Below are 21,041 nucleotides of genomic sequence, written 5' to 3'. Positions count from 1 at the left end.
TGCCTGCTTTCCAGATATACTTCTTTCCTCCAAAACTCATATCCTGCTGATGGTAGACAGTAGAATTGATCGTACATAAATGAACATCCTTTCATTAATTTTTGATGATTCTCAAAAATCAAGTTTTAAAATATGAAGTAGATAATTTAGTAATCTTATGTATATTTCTCTAATGATTTGGGTAAAAACTTTTGTGTGTGACTTTAAGTTTAATCAATGAAAAAAGGACATAAAATAGAAGTTCTTTGCTTGCTTACTATTTTTGTTCCTGACTATTTTGTACTACTTTTGTGTCACCTTTAGTGATTTTTAAGTATAACATGTAATTAATAATTTAGGTGCTGGCCAGCCAAAATTATCATTTAATCAAACTTTTGAAGAGGTTTTTCAAGTCATATTATTCTGTACCTATGAATATGATGTATTTTGATGCAACCATTAATAGTTTCTCAATACCGGTAGATTAATATTTTTATAATTTCATTTAGTGTGTGTGTTGGCGGTGCTTGGAACTGCACTGAGCATGACTGTCCAGGTAATATTCTGAAATGTTTTTAAAGAAATATTTCAATTTTCTTTGAATTGGAGAGGAAGATAGCACTAATTTTCATGAACACATCTATTCCAAGAAGTATAATAACCTGTAGATCCTGATATTGAGAGCATAATGGAAATTAATGGGTAAATGATGTTCAGAAAACAAATGATTACTTTGAGCAGGCAACTTTGGTTAAAAAAATTAAATAGTATAAATACTACAAAACATAAAAATACGTGTAAGAGTTATCATTTAATAAATTTTACATTAAGTTGAAAAATATGATTTAGTAAGTTTGTCAAACCAATACATTTAAAAAACTTATGCTGTTCTTTTCTTTTTTTTTTTTTAAGATTAATTTTTATTTATTTATTTATTTATACAAGCACTGGGTACAGTCAGAAGCGCGGGAGGGTGAGAGAATTCACCAGAGCCAGAGCGGGGAGCAGAGCAGGCAGAAGGACCGAAGTACACTGCTGAGGGGAGCAGCGGGCGGCAGGAGAGGTCTGCGTGGGACCCTCCTCCGGTGGCCGGGGAGCAGCTGGGGATCGAACCGGCGCCGCAGAGGCCGCGGGCAGCTTCGCAACCCAGCGCTCAACCGCTGCGCCAGCGGGGAGGCCCATTATGCTGTTCTTTTCAATGCATGATAATTTACCCTTTGATGTCCTACTTTTAAGAATCGACATAATTTCTCTCTTGTCAGTCTCTTTTTCTTCTTTTATTGGTAGTTCAATGCTCTGTTGTGGGTGATTCTCATTTTACAACTTTTGATGGTCGACATTATTCTTTCATTGGAATGTGCCAGTACATCCTTGTGAAGGGAACTGGAAAAGATAAATTCACAATTACTTTACAGAAAGCTCCCTGTGAACAGGTAAGATCAACATTTCAAAATGACCAGAGGGATATTCACTTTTTTTAAAAAAAAAAATTAATTGATATTTTGATTCTTATGCAGAACCTTGGCTTGGTCTGCCTTCAGTCTATAACTCTAATTCTGGAAGATGATTTTAACAAACAAGTGACCCTTAACAGGGGAGGCGAGATCCTTACCAGCCCTAACCAGGGCTTCAATCTGAATGGTAAGAAGCAATGTCTATGGTGTACTTTCCTTACATTAAGTCAAGAACAACAAAACAACCTAATGGAGTGCTCTCCTATTGGCTGACTTATCTAACATATTTTAGGATTTTTAAAATTTTTTTCTTCTTTTTCCAGTTATGTTTATTAAAGTCAGGTCGGTTTACCTCATTGTGTCTGATTTTGGGATTATACATTTAAACCTCTACAAATGTATGTTTTCATACCCTGGCCACGACTAGTGCCTCAGTAATCTTCCTCATGTTCTGTTGGGCTCTCTCCCTCCTCTTCTCCTACCCTGCCAACTTCCCCTTTTGGTTGCCTCAGTTTTGCAGTGATATAAAAATCTAGCATTTTTTTGAATGCATATGTATTGCCAGTTCTTCAGAAAGGTGTAGTGGAGACCACATTTATGGGACCTAGTGTTTACCTCAAGTAGCCCAGAATTCGGGAGGGAGAGATATAAGCTAACAGCCACTTACAATGAAAATATGATAAACTTAAAGATAGCACAAGGGATTTCGGATCTAAATGAGTGCAGCTTACTCAGCCCTGGGGAGACATGTGCAGATATAGGCAGGAACATTTTCTGAAGGAAGCAATGTTTCATTAAAACTGAGGAAGTGCCAGATGAAGCAGATGGGGAAAGTGCCCCATGCAAAGCTAAGAGGTATAGAACAATGTAGTATGTCTAACATTGCTACAACATCAAAGGGTAAATAGAAAATGTCCCAGAGATGAGAACAGGGAAGTAAATGGGGTGAGATTGGGGAAGGTCTCTTATAAATAGGGCATCACACATTGTGGTTTTCCTGGCCTTGTTCATGCCTGTGTTCCAGAACAGTTGTTAATAAAGCACTTCCACTCTCAGAAGAGTTTTGATTTGTATTACAAATTACATGGTCATGCTACTCGGTGTCATACTAAGGAAACTGAACTTGACATGAAGTTAAATATAGATTTATGATTATTTGACCATTTTTGTACAAAAAAGACAATCTCATGGTTAAACCAAATAAAAATGAGTTTTAATGAGAAGGTTGCTATAGTCTCTCTCTCTTTTTTGGTAGACTACTGTGACAATGGTGTGGAATTGATTTTGAGAGATGTTAGACAAGCAATGTGAAAGGCAGTCAGTATGTTATTAAAATAATGTATGCAAGGAACGAGAAAGAATTGATTGAAGGCAATGACAGTAGAGATGGAAAGAAGATGACATATTGAAAAAATTATTTTGGAAAAAAAGTGGCCTGCACTTGGCAATGGATTGGATTGGTATGGGTTGGGGAAGGGCTATGAGGGGGATGAATTGATCAAAGTTGATTCCTGGACTGCTGGATTTGATGACCAAACTGATGACAGAAATTGAGAGAGGAATTTAGGAGCAATGAAGAGTTACTCATTTGGTGGCAAAAATGATACGTTTTTGTGTTCAGTTTTGGAAACAGATTATAGTCTTTAAGTGTTATTTTTTGCTAACAATTTCAAGGAAATGGGGGATTTTTGAGGAAAATCAACTTCTACACTGAATCATAACCAATTTTGGAGAAAATTTACACAGATACACACATGTTAAGAAAAAGAGATCAGATTTCAAATGTCATGGAATATAACACAGCTGTTAAAAAGATGAAATATTGACTTTTGGAACAAAATGGAAGGACCTCGAGGTGATTATATTAGGTGAAATAATCTGAAAGTGAAAAATAGTTATTGGATGGTTTCACTCATCTGTAGAATATAAATAACCAAAAAAAATATAAACAGGCAAAATATAGCAGGGATAAATCTTGGATTTAAATCTTAGATTTAGTGAAATAATTTAATGGTTACCAGAGGGAACGGTGGGAGGGAGATGCGGAAGGGAGAGGAAGGCAGATGGGGTATTGGCATGAGGGTTTGGCAGAGTGTGAGGAATATGTGCAGGTATGAAGGAATAAAAATGTAATGCCCAAAATTAAAAAAAAAAAAAGCCCAGCCTGCCTGAAAACAAACAAACAAAACAGATTTCAAATACTTTAGAATTGCTTCTTGCTGGCCTTGTCAGGAGATGCTTACCAACTGAAATTGCATATTGACCTGACACTGTGTTAAACATATTTAGTAAAGATCCAGAAAGGAGGGACAGAAGGGAAATGGGAGAAACGAAAACAGACAAAAAGGTGGCAAAAATCAGCCCTAGAACACAGGGGCAGAATCTGAGCTTACTTTCCCATGTCCTGTTTTTCAGAAGAGTTTGCATGTCGTTCTAACATTCCAAAGCCCTGCCTATGAATCTCAAAGCTGACTGGTGTATTTCTCTTCTTGCAGGACTTGTTAAAATCCAAACTCTGTCATCCTTATTTATTCTTCTAAAAACCACATTTGGCTTAAAGATTCTGTTTGCTATAGACGGGGAAAGAATTTATATTCAGCTCACTAGTGCATGGAAAAGAAGAACATTAGGTCTCTGTGGCACTTTTAATGGGAACATAAGAGATGATTTTCTGTAAGTATGATTTCTGTATAGTTAACATGATTTAACGACCAACAATTTAGAAAATATAAATTCTTTCACTAAAAATGTTTACTTTAGTAATAGCACAGTCATCACTGTTCCAAGAGCTTTACATGGATCAGCATATTTAAATCTTGTAGCAATCCCCTGTTTAGTATCTCTTTTTATAGGTAAAGAAACTAACTGAGGCCTCAAAGTAGCAATAAATGGATTTATAGCCGCTTATTTCACATGCATTGTAGTTGGGCTTTTAATTTAGGCATTGTGACTCACAGCCTGTGGGTTCACTGCTACCCATTAATCTCTGCTGTGCACCAATCAAGCTTAACAGTATTTTATTTTTGAAAACTCACTGCCCATAGAAAAATCTTAATTTTTTTGTGTTAATGATAGTAAATAAATTACTTTAAGAATAGCGATAGCATTTGATATTAATAATTCCTATAAAGCAACATCCTGGCATCTAAGTTAATTGGATTTTGTGATAGTTGGTATTTTGTTAAAGAAAAGCAATACAGACATTTGTACCCCTTGTACTGGCAAAGCACTTTTGCCTGCAAGTGCAAAGACAGTGTATAATTTAGTGTAAATGCTTTGAGCACTTGTTATTACGCTAAGTGCTGTGGGGCAATTTATGCAGAATGATTTGGTTCCAGTCCTCAAGGAGCTTGTATTACAGATGGGGAAGGAATAACAACCTTTAAGAAACAATTAGTTCAAGGCAAGGCAGTGACCAACACAATACATTAAATATTGAGGTAATTTCAAATTAGGTGTTGAGCTATGTGATAATGGCCAGGACAGATTGTGCTGTGGAACCAAGGAAACTTTCTTGGAGAAGTCATTCTCCAAAATTTTTTTTAACATTTCTGCTCATTCTCCTCCTCCTGCTTGGAAATATTCCCTGTACTGATTTTTCTTATGAGCTCCTACTTACTGTTCAAACCAACTCAAACATTATTTGCTTCAAAAAAATGAGTTCATGTCACACCGAATAAAGTTAATTCTAACTTTGTGCTGCTTATAAAAATCCATTGTTTTTCTCTCTGGCTTCCACTTAAAACTTCAAGGACTTTAGCATCAGGCTCATGTTTTCTATCCTTGCATTCTTAGGAACAAGCAAGGAACATTATATGCAATAGCAGTCATATTGAATAAGATGGAGTTTTTCTAGCTTGTGTCCTGTGAGATTCAATATTTTTACATTATTTTTTCCTTTTACTTCATTTATCTGTGGGTCAGAATATCAGTATCTTTATCACATTTGTGAAACAGAAACTATATTAAGGGGGTTGGCTAAGATGTTCAGAAGAGCCGTTAAGCCTTCTTTCTTTCCTTGTTTTTCACAATAGGTTAGCAGTCAATGTTTAACAGATGGCAGATCTGTCTGCCTCTTTCTAAGGCACCAGTCTCCTCCATGTATAAACACTCAGGCGTGATAACAGTGTAAGATAATATTTCAGAGTCAGAGATAACTTTCTAAACACTGTTTAGCTTTCCAGCATAAGCAATTAAAATTCTTTATTTCACAAAGGTTAATGTGACTCTCAAACCTGGAGTAGAAATTATTAATTACTTGAAATTTTATTTTTTATGCCTTGTTGTAGTAAATTTACTCTGGCAAACAGGAAGGTTACTTTATAAAATGAAAGGCTATAATTAACCGGGTCCACATTTTAGCGCTTATTTTTTTCTATGTATTTATTAAGTGAACTAAATGAAGTAAGTGCCACCCTCTGAGTCAGTTCCTTTTGGGAACTGATTACACCCATCACCTTGACCTATTTTCTTGTCTTTTGGAAGGGTAAAGAGGGAAAGAAAGGAAGAATGAGAACAGCTAATGCAAATTGTGCAGTTCCTTTGAGCCTCAGTGTTCTCATTTGAACACAGTGAGATTTTAGATTCGGTGTTTGTAATGATTCTTTATATTATGGAGAAATAAAAATGGAAGGATAGGGGAAAGATGGGCACAAATGATGACCATTGTGGAAAGGCTTGTGCTGCCTTCCTCCTTTCTCAATCATCGTGGTGAGAAACTCCATAGTGGATTGTGACTGAGATAACTTAATCCAAGGTAATTAAGTTATTAGGATGGTATAGAGAGCTGAGATAAGGCCCAGTCAACTACTTGGCCATGTTGTGGTAATTAACATAGTTCATGCTTCTGTTAGCTGTTCACTTGGTTGAAAACTTCTTTTAAAAATTAGTTATTTAAAAAAAATTATTTACTTTCTTACATCTTTGTTAAAATTTGGAGAGTATTTGATTCCTCCCTTAAGGTGTAGCCCCTGTAGGAGACCAGGCCCAACCTGACTTTTGAACTAGTTTTGACAGTGTTTGACACAGTCAACTATAGGGATTGCCAAAATATTAATTGATGAATTAAAAATCTTGATGGCTACTGGAGGTGGCATTGAATTTTGATTCTTAGATGTTGTTGTGGTATACAAGCCTGAGTTTGGAAGGGTAGATGTCTTGGAATTTGATTTGCTGAGGAAACTGAAGAAGTGCACAATCTCAGATGAAGGGTATCTTTCATAACATTTTCCCTCAATTTTCATTTTGTTTGCTTGCTCAACTTCACAATGGAACCTCAGTATTTTAGACCTCATCCTATAAACAGAAATATTGAACCAGAAATTATAGATTAATCTTTGGGGCTTTTGGAGCTGTGAAAGCGACATGTACCTACCTCTTTCGATGTCCCCAAAACCATATACACATTTATGTTTTGGTTGCTTGAGAGATGTTTGGTTAAATCTGTCCACACTGGGTTTGAATCTAGTTTCTCACACTTATCAATCCCGTGAACTTTAACATTTCTCTGCGATATGGCTTTTCTTTCTCTATAAAATAGGAACAATGATGTTTTCTTCCCAAGCTGAGATGATTGTTAAATAAAACCGTGTATGTACATCATATATCACAATTTTAGTCTTAATAGCAGGAAGCTAATACCATGCTTATTAAAAAAACTAGTAGACTATATTTTAAGCTCAGATTTCTTAGAAAATTAAAGCAAACGTATTCTCTTTTTTTTTTCAATATTCAAAAAGTATGAACAAATACAATGAATGGGAGAGACTAAGATGAATTTTACATATGCTTTTCAGTTCTCCAACTAGTTTTTTTTTGCCTTCTAGTTCTCCATCAGGCATGATAGAAGGTACCCCACAACTTCATGCAAATGCATGGAGAGTTTCTTCCACTTGTTTTGCGCCTGTTCATGTTCCTATGGTGGATCCCTGTAACATAAATCAGCAGAACAGTAAGTCTTCCTTTTTGCATAAACTGAAGGAAACATTCTATATTATGTAATTTTTATATAGTAATTATTTATCATGTTACCATACATTTGCAAAAATAGTGATTTTAAATTCTGATTCTCTTCATTATGAAGAAAACTTATGTCATTCTTTTTTGCATTTTTATTTAAATTATGCCTTTGCATGTGCCTCTTTATGTAACCTAGGTTTTTAAAAAACAATCCAGAAGATGACTATTTTATTTACTACTGTGCTTTTTTGTGTAGAAGAACTAGGGTGTAGGCCAGAGGTGCAGGGTGACAGAACTCACCAGAGTCATAGTGGGGATTAGAGCAGGCAGATGTACTGAAATACACTTGCTGAGGGGAGCAGTGGGCAAGACAGGAGAGGTCTGCTGTGCCATATGTGGATTAGGTCCCTGGTGGGGGATTGAGCTCAGGCAGCAGCATGATAGCACTGAGACTTAACCCCGAGGCCACCAGGAAGGACGGTGTTATACATTATTAATACTAGTGGGACATCCATGAGAAGCATGGATGTACAATTTCTGGATATTGTAGTTTTTTTTTTTTTAAAGATTTATTTATTTATGCATAGAAGAACTGGAGTACAGGCCAGAGATGCAGTGGGTGAGAGGATTCACCAGAGACAGAGTGGGGAACAGAACAGGCAGACTGACTGAAATGCACTGCTGAGGGGAGCAGCAAGCGAGTCAGGAGAGGTCTGCCTCGCCATGTGGGCAGCTCCCTGGCCGAACCAGGGGTCGAACTCATGCTGCAGAGGCTGCAGATTGCTTCATAGTGTGGTGTTTAACCCCTTGTGCCACCAGGAAGGCCTCTGTAGTTGTTGTTTTAGAGGATTCTGTTGATTTTCATATTTGGTCTTTATTATTACAGTTTCAGTATATAAGAATACAAGATCATTTTTTAGTACTTTTTGTTTAAGCCAGCTTCTAAATTTAAAAAGATTATTTCTAAGAAAGTTGTTAAGAAGATTGCTAACCTTTTTGATCATTTTTCCTATCTATAATAAAAAGACTAGAATAGTCTTTTTGTTTCTATGACTCATTACTTTTATCTTTTAAAAAATATTTTTATTGAGGTAACATACCCACCTCCAAAGGACCAATAATCTTCCACCAGAGTCCTCAGATTCTCCCCTCTCCCCTCCCTTTGCTCCCACCCCTCAACCCCCCCTTTTTGGTTTTGACAGTCAGATGTTAAAGGTTCATTTTTGCTGCTTGTTTTGCTTTGTTTTATGCATGAGTGGAATCATCCACTATTTATCTTTATTCTGACTTGTTTTGTTTAGCCCATCCTCTCCTTTTTCCATCCATGTCATTGCAAATAGCAAAATCTCATTTTTTTTTATAACTGACTAATATTCCACTGTGTATATATGCCATATCCATCTTTCTTAATTACTCATCTGTCATTGGGTGAATTGTGTCCAAGTTGGACTATGGTTGTTTCCATAAGTTGGCTATTGTAAGTAGTGTTGTAATGAACATAGCAATATATGTATATATGTATGTATATATACATATTGCTTATATATGTATATATACACATATGTGTATATATATACACATACAAGCAATATAGATATATAGATAGAGAGATAGATAGCTAGATATCACTTTGAACTAGTGCTTTTGTGTTCTTCTGATAGATACCTAGGACTGGAATTGCTGAATCACATCATAGGTCTATTTTTAATATTTTGAGAGATCTCCATACTGGTTTTCATGTGAACTGGACCAGTCTCTATTCTCACAAACAGTGGATGAGGGATCCTTATTCTCCCTCATCAATACTTGCTCTTTCTTGACTTTATGATTGATTATTCTCAAGGGTGTGAAGGGATATCTCATTGTGGTTTTGATTTGTATTTGCCTGAAGATAAGTGATGATGAGCATTTTTTCATATACCTTCTGGCCATTTGTATATCTTCTTTAGAGAAGGGTCTTTTTTCGTATTCAATTATTTTTTCTTTTTGATTGGGTTATTTGTTTTCTTTTTGTTAATGTGTGTGAGTTCCTGTCCATCTTGGATAGTAGTCCCTTGCCAGATGTATGGTATACAAATATTTTCTCTTATTTGATAGGATATCTTTTTGTTTTAATGATTGTTCTCTTTGCTGTGTAGAGGCTTTTTGGTTTGGTGTGGTCTTATTTCTTTATTTTTGCTTTTGCTTTCATGCCTGTGGAGTTAAACTCCTAAAGACCTCTCTGAAGCCAACTTCATGGAGTTTTTTGCCTATGTTTTCTTCTATGTGTTTTCTTGTTTCAAAATTATATCCATGTCTTTTATCCATTTTGAGCTGAGTTTTGTGTATGGTGTGAAGTTTTGTCTAGGTTCATTCTTTTGCATATGGCTGTCTACTTTTCCTAACACTACTTGTTAAAGAGACTTTCCTTTCTCCATTGTATAGTTTTGGTTCATTTGTCAGGGATTAGCTATCCATGTAAGTGTGGGTTTATTTCTAGGCTCTCAATTCCATTCTATTGTTCTGTTTATCTATTTATATTCCAATATCATATTGTTTTTGATTATAATAGCTTTGTAGCAAAGTCTGATATATGATGCTGTCATGTAATTTTTCCTTTTTGTCAAGACTAATTTGGCTATTTGGGAGCTTTTATGGTTCCATACAAATTTCAAAAATGTTTGCTCTATTTCTTTGAAAAATGCCATTGAAACTTTAATAGGGACTGCATTGAATCTGTATTTGCTTGAGGGAAGATGACTAGATAACAATGTTAAGTCTTATAATTCATGAGCAGGAAATATCTTTGGTTGATCTTCCATTGTTTTGGTTTCTTTTATTATGACAATCTTGAACTCTCTATGTGATAGGAAGACAAAGTCTCCTATGTCTTTGTAATTATATTCTGGAGAGTCTTTTTCTCTTCATGATGTCATATTCTCTTGAGATCTTAAGATGCTGTGTGCTATATATTTTTCTGCCTATTTTACTGCTTTTCTAAAAAAGTATGTGTAGCTATAACTTAGAGAGTTGAATTACTTCTAATTTTCACCAGGTAGTACCGTGGTTTTCATTTCTTTCATCTTTTGCTGGCTTCTATAGGAACTAAAACCTGTTTTGGCAGTTTCTCAGTCATAGGGTAGGGAAGGACCTAAAGGAATCCATCTAGTGATGTGAATGTACAGGGGCAAGGGAGGTGGGACTGTTGGGGAAGAGTCTGGCACATGTTTCTGACACGCTGAAATCCCTTTTCTGTGGTGTTTCAGTCCAGAGAGTCTTCAGTGGGAGGGGGAGGGAATGCAGCCTAGTACACTCTTCCATCCTTTCACATTGGGCGCATCTTGCCCTGTGGGGAGCATGCCAGTTTCTGTGGGTGTCATTCTCCTCAATCAGTGATGTGAGCCTCCATACCTTTTAGTTCTCCTCAACTCTATGACCTTGACAGAGTGGCAGCCCTAGTAGTCTATGACTCTTGCCCCAGACTGAACCCTCCAGGTACTTCTTTCCACCCACCTCTTATTCAGTGAAAGATGACTCATTCCTGTGTCTCTTTTGGTGCAGTCTATATTGGTCTTTGATGTTCAAGAGGTGTTCCAGTTTCAATCCCAAGTCATAGATTCTTTTAGTTTCCCACTGGTAACTGCTAGATTATCCTCTCTGGAGCAAAGCAAGGAATTTCTTCTGAGGGCTTCTTTTATTTTATTTTATTTTTTTTAAAGATTTATTTATTTATTTATTTATACAAGCATTGGGTACAGTCAGAAGCATGGGAGAGTGAGAGAATTCACCAGAGCGGGGAGCAGAGCAGGCAGAAGGACCGAAGTACACTGCTGAGGGGAGCAGCGGGCGGCAGGAGAGGTCTGCGTGCCATGTGGGACCCTCCTCAGGTGGCCGGGGAGCAGCCGGGGATTGAACTGGCACTGCAGAAGCTGCTGGCAGCTTCGCAACCCAGCGCTCAACCGCTGTGCCACCGGGGGGGACCCTTCTGAGGTCTTCTTATTTGATCACTTTTGATTCAATGATTTTGATCTCACCTCCATTTAACACTTGCCCCCATTCTGTCCTTAAATTTTCACTAATAATTCTCCTTTTATTTCAATAGAGCTTGCTCAGTTTGCTTCTAATTTTCTCAATTCTTTCATTGATGTTTCAGAAATTTTCAATATTTTTAATAACATGTAAAAGTTTGAGTAGAGTCTAACTGATAAATTCCATTTCCTGCTATCTCCTCTACAATTACTTCCTCTTTTATGTGATGTATATCTATATATTATTCCCCCCACAACATGACATTTATTTGGAATATTATTCCTCTTTATTTTTGCCATGGAATTTTTATTTGCCACAAAATTAAATTTTTTTAAATGTGTAAATTTAGAAGATTCCCCAAAGTAAAGGAAATAACTCAGTTAATAACTGAGTCAATAACTCAGTTATGGAATCTGAATATTTTATTTTTACAAGGATATATTTGAGTCACCCTTTTACTTAATGTCAGTAAGAATATTTTTTTGGTCTATAAATCTTTAGGGCACACAGTGAAGCCTCCATTGGTGTATTGCTTTGCCTTGGAGCTCTTGAGGATTAGGAGTATGCAAGCTAACAGTATGATGTTATGGTCTAAATCATTTGTTTTCATATATGTGTGCATTACAAGGCAAAAAATAGTACTCAGACAGTTACTTCATGTTTCTTTACCAATAAAAATATATTTAAAATACTCAACAAAATAATTTCAGTATAAGCCTTAGTGGTAAAAAAAATTCTGTTCTCCAGTAGTTCATCTGGTTTCTTTTTTTAAAAAAAGATTTATTTATTTATGTGTGCATGCATACAAGAACTGGGGTACAGGCCAGGGGTGTGGGAGGTAAGAGGATTCACCAGAGACAGAGTGGGGAACAGAACAGGCAGATTGACTGAAATACACTGCTGAGGGGAGCAGCAGGCAAGTCAGGAGATGTCTGCTGCGCTATGTGGGTAGGTCCCTGGCCAGGGATTGAACTCATGCTGCAGAGGATGAGGATAGCTTCATAGGTTGCGTCTTGACCCCTTATGCCACCAGGGAGACCCAGTTCATCTTGTTTCTAAAAGACAATGACAACTCAAAGATTGTTTCATTTTTGTCTGTGAGAAAATCACTGCAAACTCGATTTGCTCTATGAAGGAATCACAGGCCTAGCCTTTTTCAGAAAGGTGCAATCTTGATTACTCTCATAAAGGATTTTATCTGATTAGTCATTCCAAGAAAAAAGTTAATGGATTTCAAGAACACAGACCTCCAAAAATGGTTTGATAGTAGTATCTCATGGCCTCTAGCATATGCTGAGTATTTGGGAGGCTTATCTACTGACATCCACAAGCTATATTCATTGTGCATTTATTCATGCATTCATGTATTTACTTACCAAATATTAATGAGGTACTAATATCTGCCAAGCATTGTGCTCTGTGTATTGTGCCTTGTGCAGACTTTATATTCAGTGACTATGTGGCATCTGCCTTATTATCATTCACCTCAGTGACTCTATTAAAACGAGGTGATTCCAGATGAGTTGAATAATTGTGTATCCCTAGGAGTTGTCATAACATCCATAATCTGGCACCACTTTCATTATGTGTGGCTATCGTAGATAAGCCTCCCAATACTCATTACTCAATGCCCAGTACTCTAGAATTCCTAAACGATCCTCAGGCAATGGGGGTGATGGAAGCCACTGCTTACATCAATGCTGCTGTTACTCATGTCATTCAGCTATAACACAATACTTTTTTTTTTTTTTTTAGCTAAAAGTCTATTGAATGCAGAATAGTTGTTGTTGCTGGTATTACCAAAAACAAGCCAAACCAGAAAAATCTGGTAAAATATTCACTATTGAAAATAAATTGAAAATATTGACCATCTTTTTTGAAAATAATATAAAATACAGTATATATCTAAGAAAGGTGATGATTGGAAGTTTCTGCAACATGATCCTTGGGAGTGAGATCTGCACTAGTAGATGATGTGCTAATGGGTTTGTTGTCTCTCAGTTGGGTATGCAGCACACTGTGATGTCATCCACCAAGAACTCTTTGCTCCTTGCCACTTCTATGTTAGCCCTGGACTGTATTACCAGCTGTGTCGCCATGATGCCTGCAAGTGTGGCAGTGCCTGCCTGTGCAATGCTCTTGCCCACTACGCCTACCTTTGTGGCCGGCGTGGGGTCCCCATTGATTTTAGAGCCCAGATTTCATTCTGTGGTGAGTATGATGTCCTAGTCACAGATAAAAGCAATCAGATGACACTTAGGTTATTTTTACACTTGTAATTACTGCTTTTACTTTTTTAATGAAAGGTCCATATTGCTTCAGTTATCTGAAGTATTATGTTGATATGAAAACATAAGAAATGAAATACTTCATTTTTTGAAGTGGGAATGTCTGATAAGCCATTAAGTGACTCTTTTTGTTATAAGCAAAGTTACATTATAACTATATATTTGAAATGTGCAACAGAAATAATTTGAAAAAATTCTTGTAGAAATGTTTTATCTAAATATTGGAAAGTATGAACAGCATTATGTGATATAGTAATGTAATTGATTTGTTGTTAAATAGGTGAGTTAAGTAACAGACAATTATTATCTGAAGTTCTCCGGCTCTAATCTTCCTGGTTATGGTATTTGTTGTTCTCAATCATCATCCTAATGCATGATATAATTTTTTTTTTATGAACTAACCATTATGGGGAATCCCTCCCCTCTACTGTCAGAATCTTTTGTGAACTGAATTTTGGGTTTATCACCCTTATTTTCTGTCCCCAATTTCACTTCAGGGATATTATGTGTCAGTTTTGCTGTTAATTTCTCAGTATGGGTTTTCTAAGACAAAAATAATACAAATCTAAGATCCATAAACCAAACCTATACAATCTGTAAATCTGGGATTTTGATTTTCCAGATGATATTTTTTTCTCATCACAGAGCCCTAAAATTACAATAGTTTCCTGGCATCTTTCTGTACTATGAGCGGATTTTTTTCTAGTCCTAGAGTTGGCAAACTATACCCTTGGTGTTTCTAAGTTTTTGCAAAGAAAGTTTATTGTCCATTTGTTTACATGTCTTCTGTGGCTGCTTTTGAGCCACAATGGCAAAGTTTGTGGTACATGTGACAGGTTAGATGGTCTGCAAAGGTGAAACTATTTACCATTTGATCCTTTACAGGAAAAGTTTGCTGACCCCTGTTTCAATCTATCTTTGCAACTGAGGATGGGGCTTTTTTTTTTTTAAAAGATTTATTTATTTATTTATGCATACAAGAACTGGGGTACAGGCCAGAGGTGTGGGAGGTGAGAGGATTCACCAAAGACAGAGTGGGGAACAGAACAAGCTGTCTGACTGAGGTACACTGCTGAGAGGAGCAGCAGGCAAGTCAGGAGAGGTCTGCTGCACCATGTGGGTTGCTCCCTAGCTGGCCGGGGATTGAACTCATGCTGCAGAGGCTTTGGATAGCTTCATAGGTTGTGTCTTAACCCCTGGCGCCACCAGGGAGGCCCGGATGGGGATTTTTTGAGGGTCTAAGTTCAAGGACTCCAAATTCCTTGCCTTGTAAAGGATCAACTTTCATTTTTCATTCCCAAATGAGTTAAATGTAAGATCTAAGATTCATCCTTCCTTTACTCAAAGTTCTGGATGTTATTTCTCTCTACTTCTGGCACCTGGGATGATACCATCCTCCACTGTTTTTGTTTTTGACTTTTTTTTTCCTCTTAAGGCCAATTATACATTAAACATAATTTCAATTATGTTTTATTCAGCATCATATAAGTGTTTAAGTAAGTGTGTTTTTAGATTATTTCAGTTAGCCTCCTATAATTAGTTCTCTTTAGACTTTAGTCTAAAGAGAAATTGGTAAGCTTTGAAAAAAGTATAAATGTAGTTAGGAAGGTTAAAAACTAAGAGCTATGGATCATTAAAGTCAAGTTTTATCTTATCTGTAGAAGACTGATCATTTATTTAGGTTTAAATAATGCCACAATGAAAATCGTGACTGTATAGTAGTGAATAGATTTAAAACTGGGGACAGGAAGTTTGTCTAGAGATAGAAAACAGCTATGTCTTAAATACTTAATAAGTCATGCCTAGGCTACTAAGGAATGTTATGGAATGGCACATTTAAAATATTACAAGGGATAATTTTATATTCCTGTATACTTCTACTGTGGCAAGCAGTTGCCCAATTTCTAAATTTATTTGAGGAATAAGATTCTGTGATCTCCTAGATTTGTTGATGTAAGATAGCTTCCTTTTTCTCTTAATTCATGTCTATCATAGATCTGTCACATAGCATAAAATGCTTCTGCGCCCCATGGAAAGCTCATGGAGTGCTCAACAAATGTTCCTCTGCCCCTAGGGGTGGTGTGCCAGAAGGGCATGCTGTACCACCACTGCTCCTCGTTTTGCCTTCACTCCTGCACATCTCTCTCTTCTGCGGAGCAGTGTGATGACGACTGTGCTGAAGGCTGCAACTGTCCTGAAGGCAAATACTTTGAAGACACACTTAACTTCTGTGTGCCCATGTAAGTCACAGAAATGGATTCACAGCAGCCAGTTTTTATCTTTTTTTTTTTTAAGATTTATTTTTATTTATTTATTTATGCACATAAGAACTGGGGTGTAGGCCAGAGGTGCAGAGAATGAGAGGATTCACCAGAGTCGTTATGGGGAGCAGAACAGGTGGATGTACTGAGGGGAGCAGCTGGAGAGACAGGAGAGGTCTGCTGCACCATGTGGGTAGCTCCTGACTGGGGATCAAACTCATGCCACAGTGACTGCAGATAGCTTGATAGTGCTGAGACTTTAACCCCTGCACCACTAGTGAGGTCCCAGTTTTTATCTTTTTTCTTTTATAAGTTAAATGGACTTTTATGCTTCTCTCTCTTTCTTATTGACTGAGCATATTTTACTAGAAAAATAATTTATAAATTTTATCAACATGTGAACAGTCACTTTTGCCGTGAAACAAGTGTATGTGTGTATAAAATTCTGCTTGTGAACTCATGTTTTTTTAATATTTCTTAATGTTTTTACCTGTGTATTTTAAATCCTTGTACATGGTCACAAATACCTACCAAAAAAGCTAAGAAATCTGATGTTTAATCCTGAAGTTTATTCCTACTTGTTTGGAACCATATCAAAATTAGTAACAAGGCTTGTTTCACTTCATGTGGAAAATTTTAATAGCAGGATTGTAATGCCTGTTGGCATGCAGAAATTTCTCTAATCTCACATGTGATAAAGATTTGGACTTATATAAGGGCTAAATGTATATCAGTTATATTTTTCTGAATTACATTCAGTTACTTTTTGGGGAACTAAAACAACACATTCTTTATTGCGTCAAAACAATATAGATTTTGTATTTTAAAAAACAAAATATGAAGCTACACAAGACTTCACATTTAAATGGTTTCTGACATTTGTAAAACAGAACTCATGCAGTCTCACAGAATGATGTAAACTTTAGAGTGTGCTGTAAACTTACCAATACAGAATATAAGGTCAGCTTGAATTTTAGTGTTTAAATGTATATCCTACTTTATTAATTGAACCATTTTTTTTCTTTGTAGATTTCACTGCCGGTGTCATTATAGGGGCAGTGTTTATCAACCTGGAGAACTCATCCCAACACCCTCAGGCTTATGGTAGATTTCAATGATGGTGATTGTACTTGACAAAAAACCTTCTTTAATATAATATCAAACCAATACCATAAATGAAAATGTGACTTATGTGATTAAATAATACATGCATATGTATATTACATTTCCACATGGGTGCCTAACTCTTGTGTTCATAACTATGGGAAAGAGTTACAAATTGAAATATGCAGTGAATTGGAAGTTCTTTAATCAGTTTGGTTCTCAGAAGTTAAGGGTGAGATTGGTGTTCAAATGCTGTAAGATACTGAATAGTTTTAGTTTGTGGTCCATTGACTGGCTCAAATCCAGCAAATACAAAATGGATTTAACCACATCACACACTGGAGTCAATATGTACTGCTCCCTAGCCACATCAATCTGAGATAACACTTATTTATAGCATAACACTCAGGTTGAAACCTGTCTGTTAAAAATGTAGACAAGTCCATGCAACATTCCACTTTGATCTGTAGCCAACTTCTAACTCTCTCCTGTAGTTGCAGCATAAGTGCTGATAGATAATAATAGACAGTAGAGAATAGTAACAATCATGATAATAACAATAATGATATATCTAACCATTACTGTGCACTTTATGCAGTTCTGGCACCATTCTAAGTGTTTTATATCTAGTATTAAAAAACCTAGTCATCACTGAAACCCTAAAAGATAGATACTATTGCTATATTCCTGGTTTTTCAGGTGCAGAAAATAAGACACAGGCAGTTAAGCAAAATGGTCAAAAAGCTGGGATAGAACTCCAAGGAACCTACTTCAGTGTTTGCTTCACTGCCTACCTGTCTCTACAGTAGAGTATTGTTTATGCTCAGTTTACATTTGGTGTTATCTCAATTTCCCCTCCACCCACCAATCAAAATACAAAGGCAACCAGTCTTTCTCTAGTAGGTTGTTTCTAGTCACAGTTACTCAAGCCAGGAATCTGGGAATCATTTCTGACTCCTTCTTCCTGCTTGACACCCTTACCCAGTACCCTCAATGGGTTTTATGCTCTACGTACAGTTGAAATTCTGCTGTGACTACCTTAGCGATGTTTCTCATCATCTTTCCTAGGACTTTTCTACCTGTTCTTTTTTTTTTCTTCTCTAGTCTTACTTACCCTTTCCATTTTATGAAGGCGATCTAGCCTTCGTGAATTTAACATTTTGAATTTATTTATGTAAGCTTGACAAAAACAAAGGAACAATAACTCCTTAATGAGAAAAATAATCTAATCAATACAGCAATCTCATGGACCTTCTCGAAAAGCCTATTTCCCTGAATGAGAATGAGTGGAAGGAGCTGAATCTGGGACCTGTGATTTGTCACAGTCCCCCCACCCCACACACACCTCCTGCCATTCACAATGCGAGTGAATCTCACCTCTAGGTGTCACCTAGTGTTAGAGATGTTGTGTAAGAACTGATTTCATGTGATGTGACCCTTATATTTTAGTCAACTTCTTCATCTGGGCTCACATGTAGAGCACATGATTTGGTACAAAGCTGGAGGAAAAATGGTCTGTGTTGGATTATTGAGGACAGCTATATTGTTTCTCTCATTTTCTTAAGTGATTCAAGATGAAATAAAAAAAATGAGATGACAGTGGTTTATATCATTGTATTTTGGAAATATAGGCCCCCCCCCCTTTTCCAGGTGCTGTTACTATAGTGCATCTGTTACAGAGCAACCCCTATATAAAACGGGTTGCCTGACTGTGGCCCTCACCCATGCGCTTAAAGGGGAATTTTTAATGCTAAACTGCAGACACACAAAAAAGGTTGCTAAAACGTTAATTTACAAGGGAAGGGGAAGTGGGGAAATGAATAACTCAGGGACAAAAAAAGGGAGATAAGTTCGTAAATGCGTCCTACCCACTCCACTGATCTGGAATTCCAATGAGTCGCCCGAGCTGGTGAAAAACCGAGCACACTGTGTGGCCAAGAGAAGAAACCCCGGCCACATGGCCAGTTAAATACTCAAAAGAGAACATAGTTGCTTAACTCCGCCCTCAGGTACTTGCAACCTTCCCTCTGGTGATCATGGGATTTGTAGTTCCCAGTGTCTTGATGGAGTGGGAGTGGACTCCACAAAACCTGTATGAAGTTTGCTCAGGACATCCTTTCCTCCTAATACACCCACCACTAAAACCCCCATAGCCCACCAGCATAGCCTATTGTGTTCCCTGCTCACTCTGTTCTTGCTTCGCCCCCTGCCCTCAGTTCTGGATACCTCGGTTCTATAGTCACCTTTCAAGGATTAGTTTTTAAGTTTGGCTTTATCTGACCCTCTGTCTGGTTTCTCCATATTTCACATCTAAGTGGCACCATCCAGTATTTATTTTGCTTAATCACTCACTGCCTGTATTTGGCTTTTGTCTTGTGCCCTACATTACAAATCCAGTCTATTTTAAACATTGCTGCCAGAGTGATTTTTCTAGAATGCAAACCAACCATAATACTTCTCTCTTTAAGGGTGTTCAGTGGTGCTCCTCAGACACAAAGTCTTAGCATTTTAACAGGAGTTAGTCTATGCCTCTCTTTGCCATCCTCATCTCCTGTCACTTCTTGCATTGCATGTCTCTATTATGTTCCTTCCTTCTTTTTTTAATGCATTTCATAACCTCCATATCATAACCATTCATTCAAAACTGTTCGCGCTTTACCTTTCTTGACTGCCCTAGTGTCAATTGCCAATAGATTTTAAAACATTTTTTCTCTGTTTTAGTCCTGTATTTAAAAAATATTTTTTTGTGTTGGTACGTCACGCTGCATAAATGATGTATTTTTATGCCATCCTTACCTACTAGAATATAAGTACTTGGGAAAGACTGAGAAGTTTGGTCTTTATATCACTTATGCCTCTTATGGAGCCCCACACATTTTGCTAAAAATGTGTTGAACTGAATTGTGCCAGTAATCAATAAATTCTTGCAAATTAGATTGTTTTTGAAATATAAAACAACCTCCCTGACGTTTGGATTCATCAATTAACTGTTTCCTTCTAGCCAGTGCACAAATGGAACTGTGACATGTGATGAATTAGCAACGCCCTCTACTGGTAAGAGACAGATAGTTGTTTTCCTAAAGGAGAATCTGCTGCTAGCACTGCCCCTACTCTTTTGGCAAAAGCCTTTAATCCACACAATCCTCCTTGAGGTGTGCATGAATATAGAGTGTTTCTTAACACAGCGCTCCTGTACTTACTGAGTTTTTTCACATTGGGAATTATAATGTCCTATAGTCTGGGGTGAATACATAAAGCAGAGCTGACTAAGTCAGGGTTGTGCCTACCCCAGGAGCTCCCCAGGTGTCAAGGGCTTTGGGGATATATATCCAAGTACCTGTTGTAACCTATGCAACACAGTTACTTATGCAACAGCAGTTGGGATACTCTACTCTGAACTCTCACTTCCCAGATTTTAATATGCGTACAACCCTTTGGGGATGTTGTTGAAATGTTGATCTGATTTGATAGGTCAGGGGTGGCGCCTGAGAGTCTACATTTCTGCCATGGCCACTGCTTCCTGAGATACATAAGGCTGTAGACCCAGCAGCCATCATTTAAAAAAGGCATGTGAAATCACATCTACTGTCACCTATTTTTAGAATATCATTTTATTTTGCATATCATTCCTGAAGATATAGGGGGATCCTATGTGTTATTTATTTCACCATACAAAACATCTCAAATTTTCTGTCATTATTGAAAATTCCTAGGCAAATAATAACACAGTTTTCATTAATTTTAATGGACAGGATAAATATAGGCTCATAAAACTAATCGTGAGCTATTGCTTTTGTATTTGCATGGTCATGTATATTTTATTAAAATTTAGCTTAAATGTGCTCTGGATCTACTGTTAAGAGAATTTAGGCTCTCTAGGACTTCCTTATAGGGTATGATCATGGCTTATGCAATATTCAGTAGTTAATGGCCATCCTGCCTTTCCCCCCTTTGCTTCATGGTAGTTCAGAGTTGTAGAAGGGAAAATC

General features: G+C 37.0%; 1 protein-coding gene across 1 annotated transcript in view; it reads left to right on the top strand.

Moving 5' to 3' along the window:
- The window catches only part of OTOGL (otogelin like), a gene marked incomplete at both ends in the record, with an annotated part of 118,628 nt that overhangs the window by 37,359 nt on the left and 60,228 nt on the right, over positions 1-21,041 (top strand). Inside the window, 9 exons of the mRNA XM_084255969.1 lie at positions 489-535; positions 1,267-1,412; positions 1,497-1,620; positions 3,929-4,106; positions 7,259-7,383; positions 13,401-13,610; positions 15,762-15,927; positions 16,978-17,052; positions 20,054-20,106. Coding sequence (XP_084112095.1) covers positions 489-535; positions 1,267-1,412; positions 1,497-1,620; positions 3,929-4,106; positions 7,259-7,383; positions 13,401-13,610; positions 15,762-15,927; positions 16,978-17,052; positions 20,054-20,106 — 1,124 coding nt within the window. The remainder of the gene's footprint in view (positions 1-488; positions 536-1,266; positions 1,413-1,496; positions 1,621-3,928; positions 4,107-7,258; positions 7,384-13,400; positions 13,611-15,761; positions 15,928-16,977; positions 17,053-20,053; positions 20,107-21,041) is intronic.

This window comes from Talpa europaea (assembly GCF_964194135.1).
Source record: "Talpa europaea genome assembly, chromosome: 15".
In the NCBI taxonomy this organism is placed as follows: Eukaryota; Metazoa; Chordata; class Mammalia; order Eulipotyphla; family Talpidae; genus Talpa; species Talpa europaea.
This window is presented reverse-complemented; position numbering and strand designations above follow the sequence as displayed.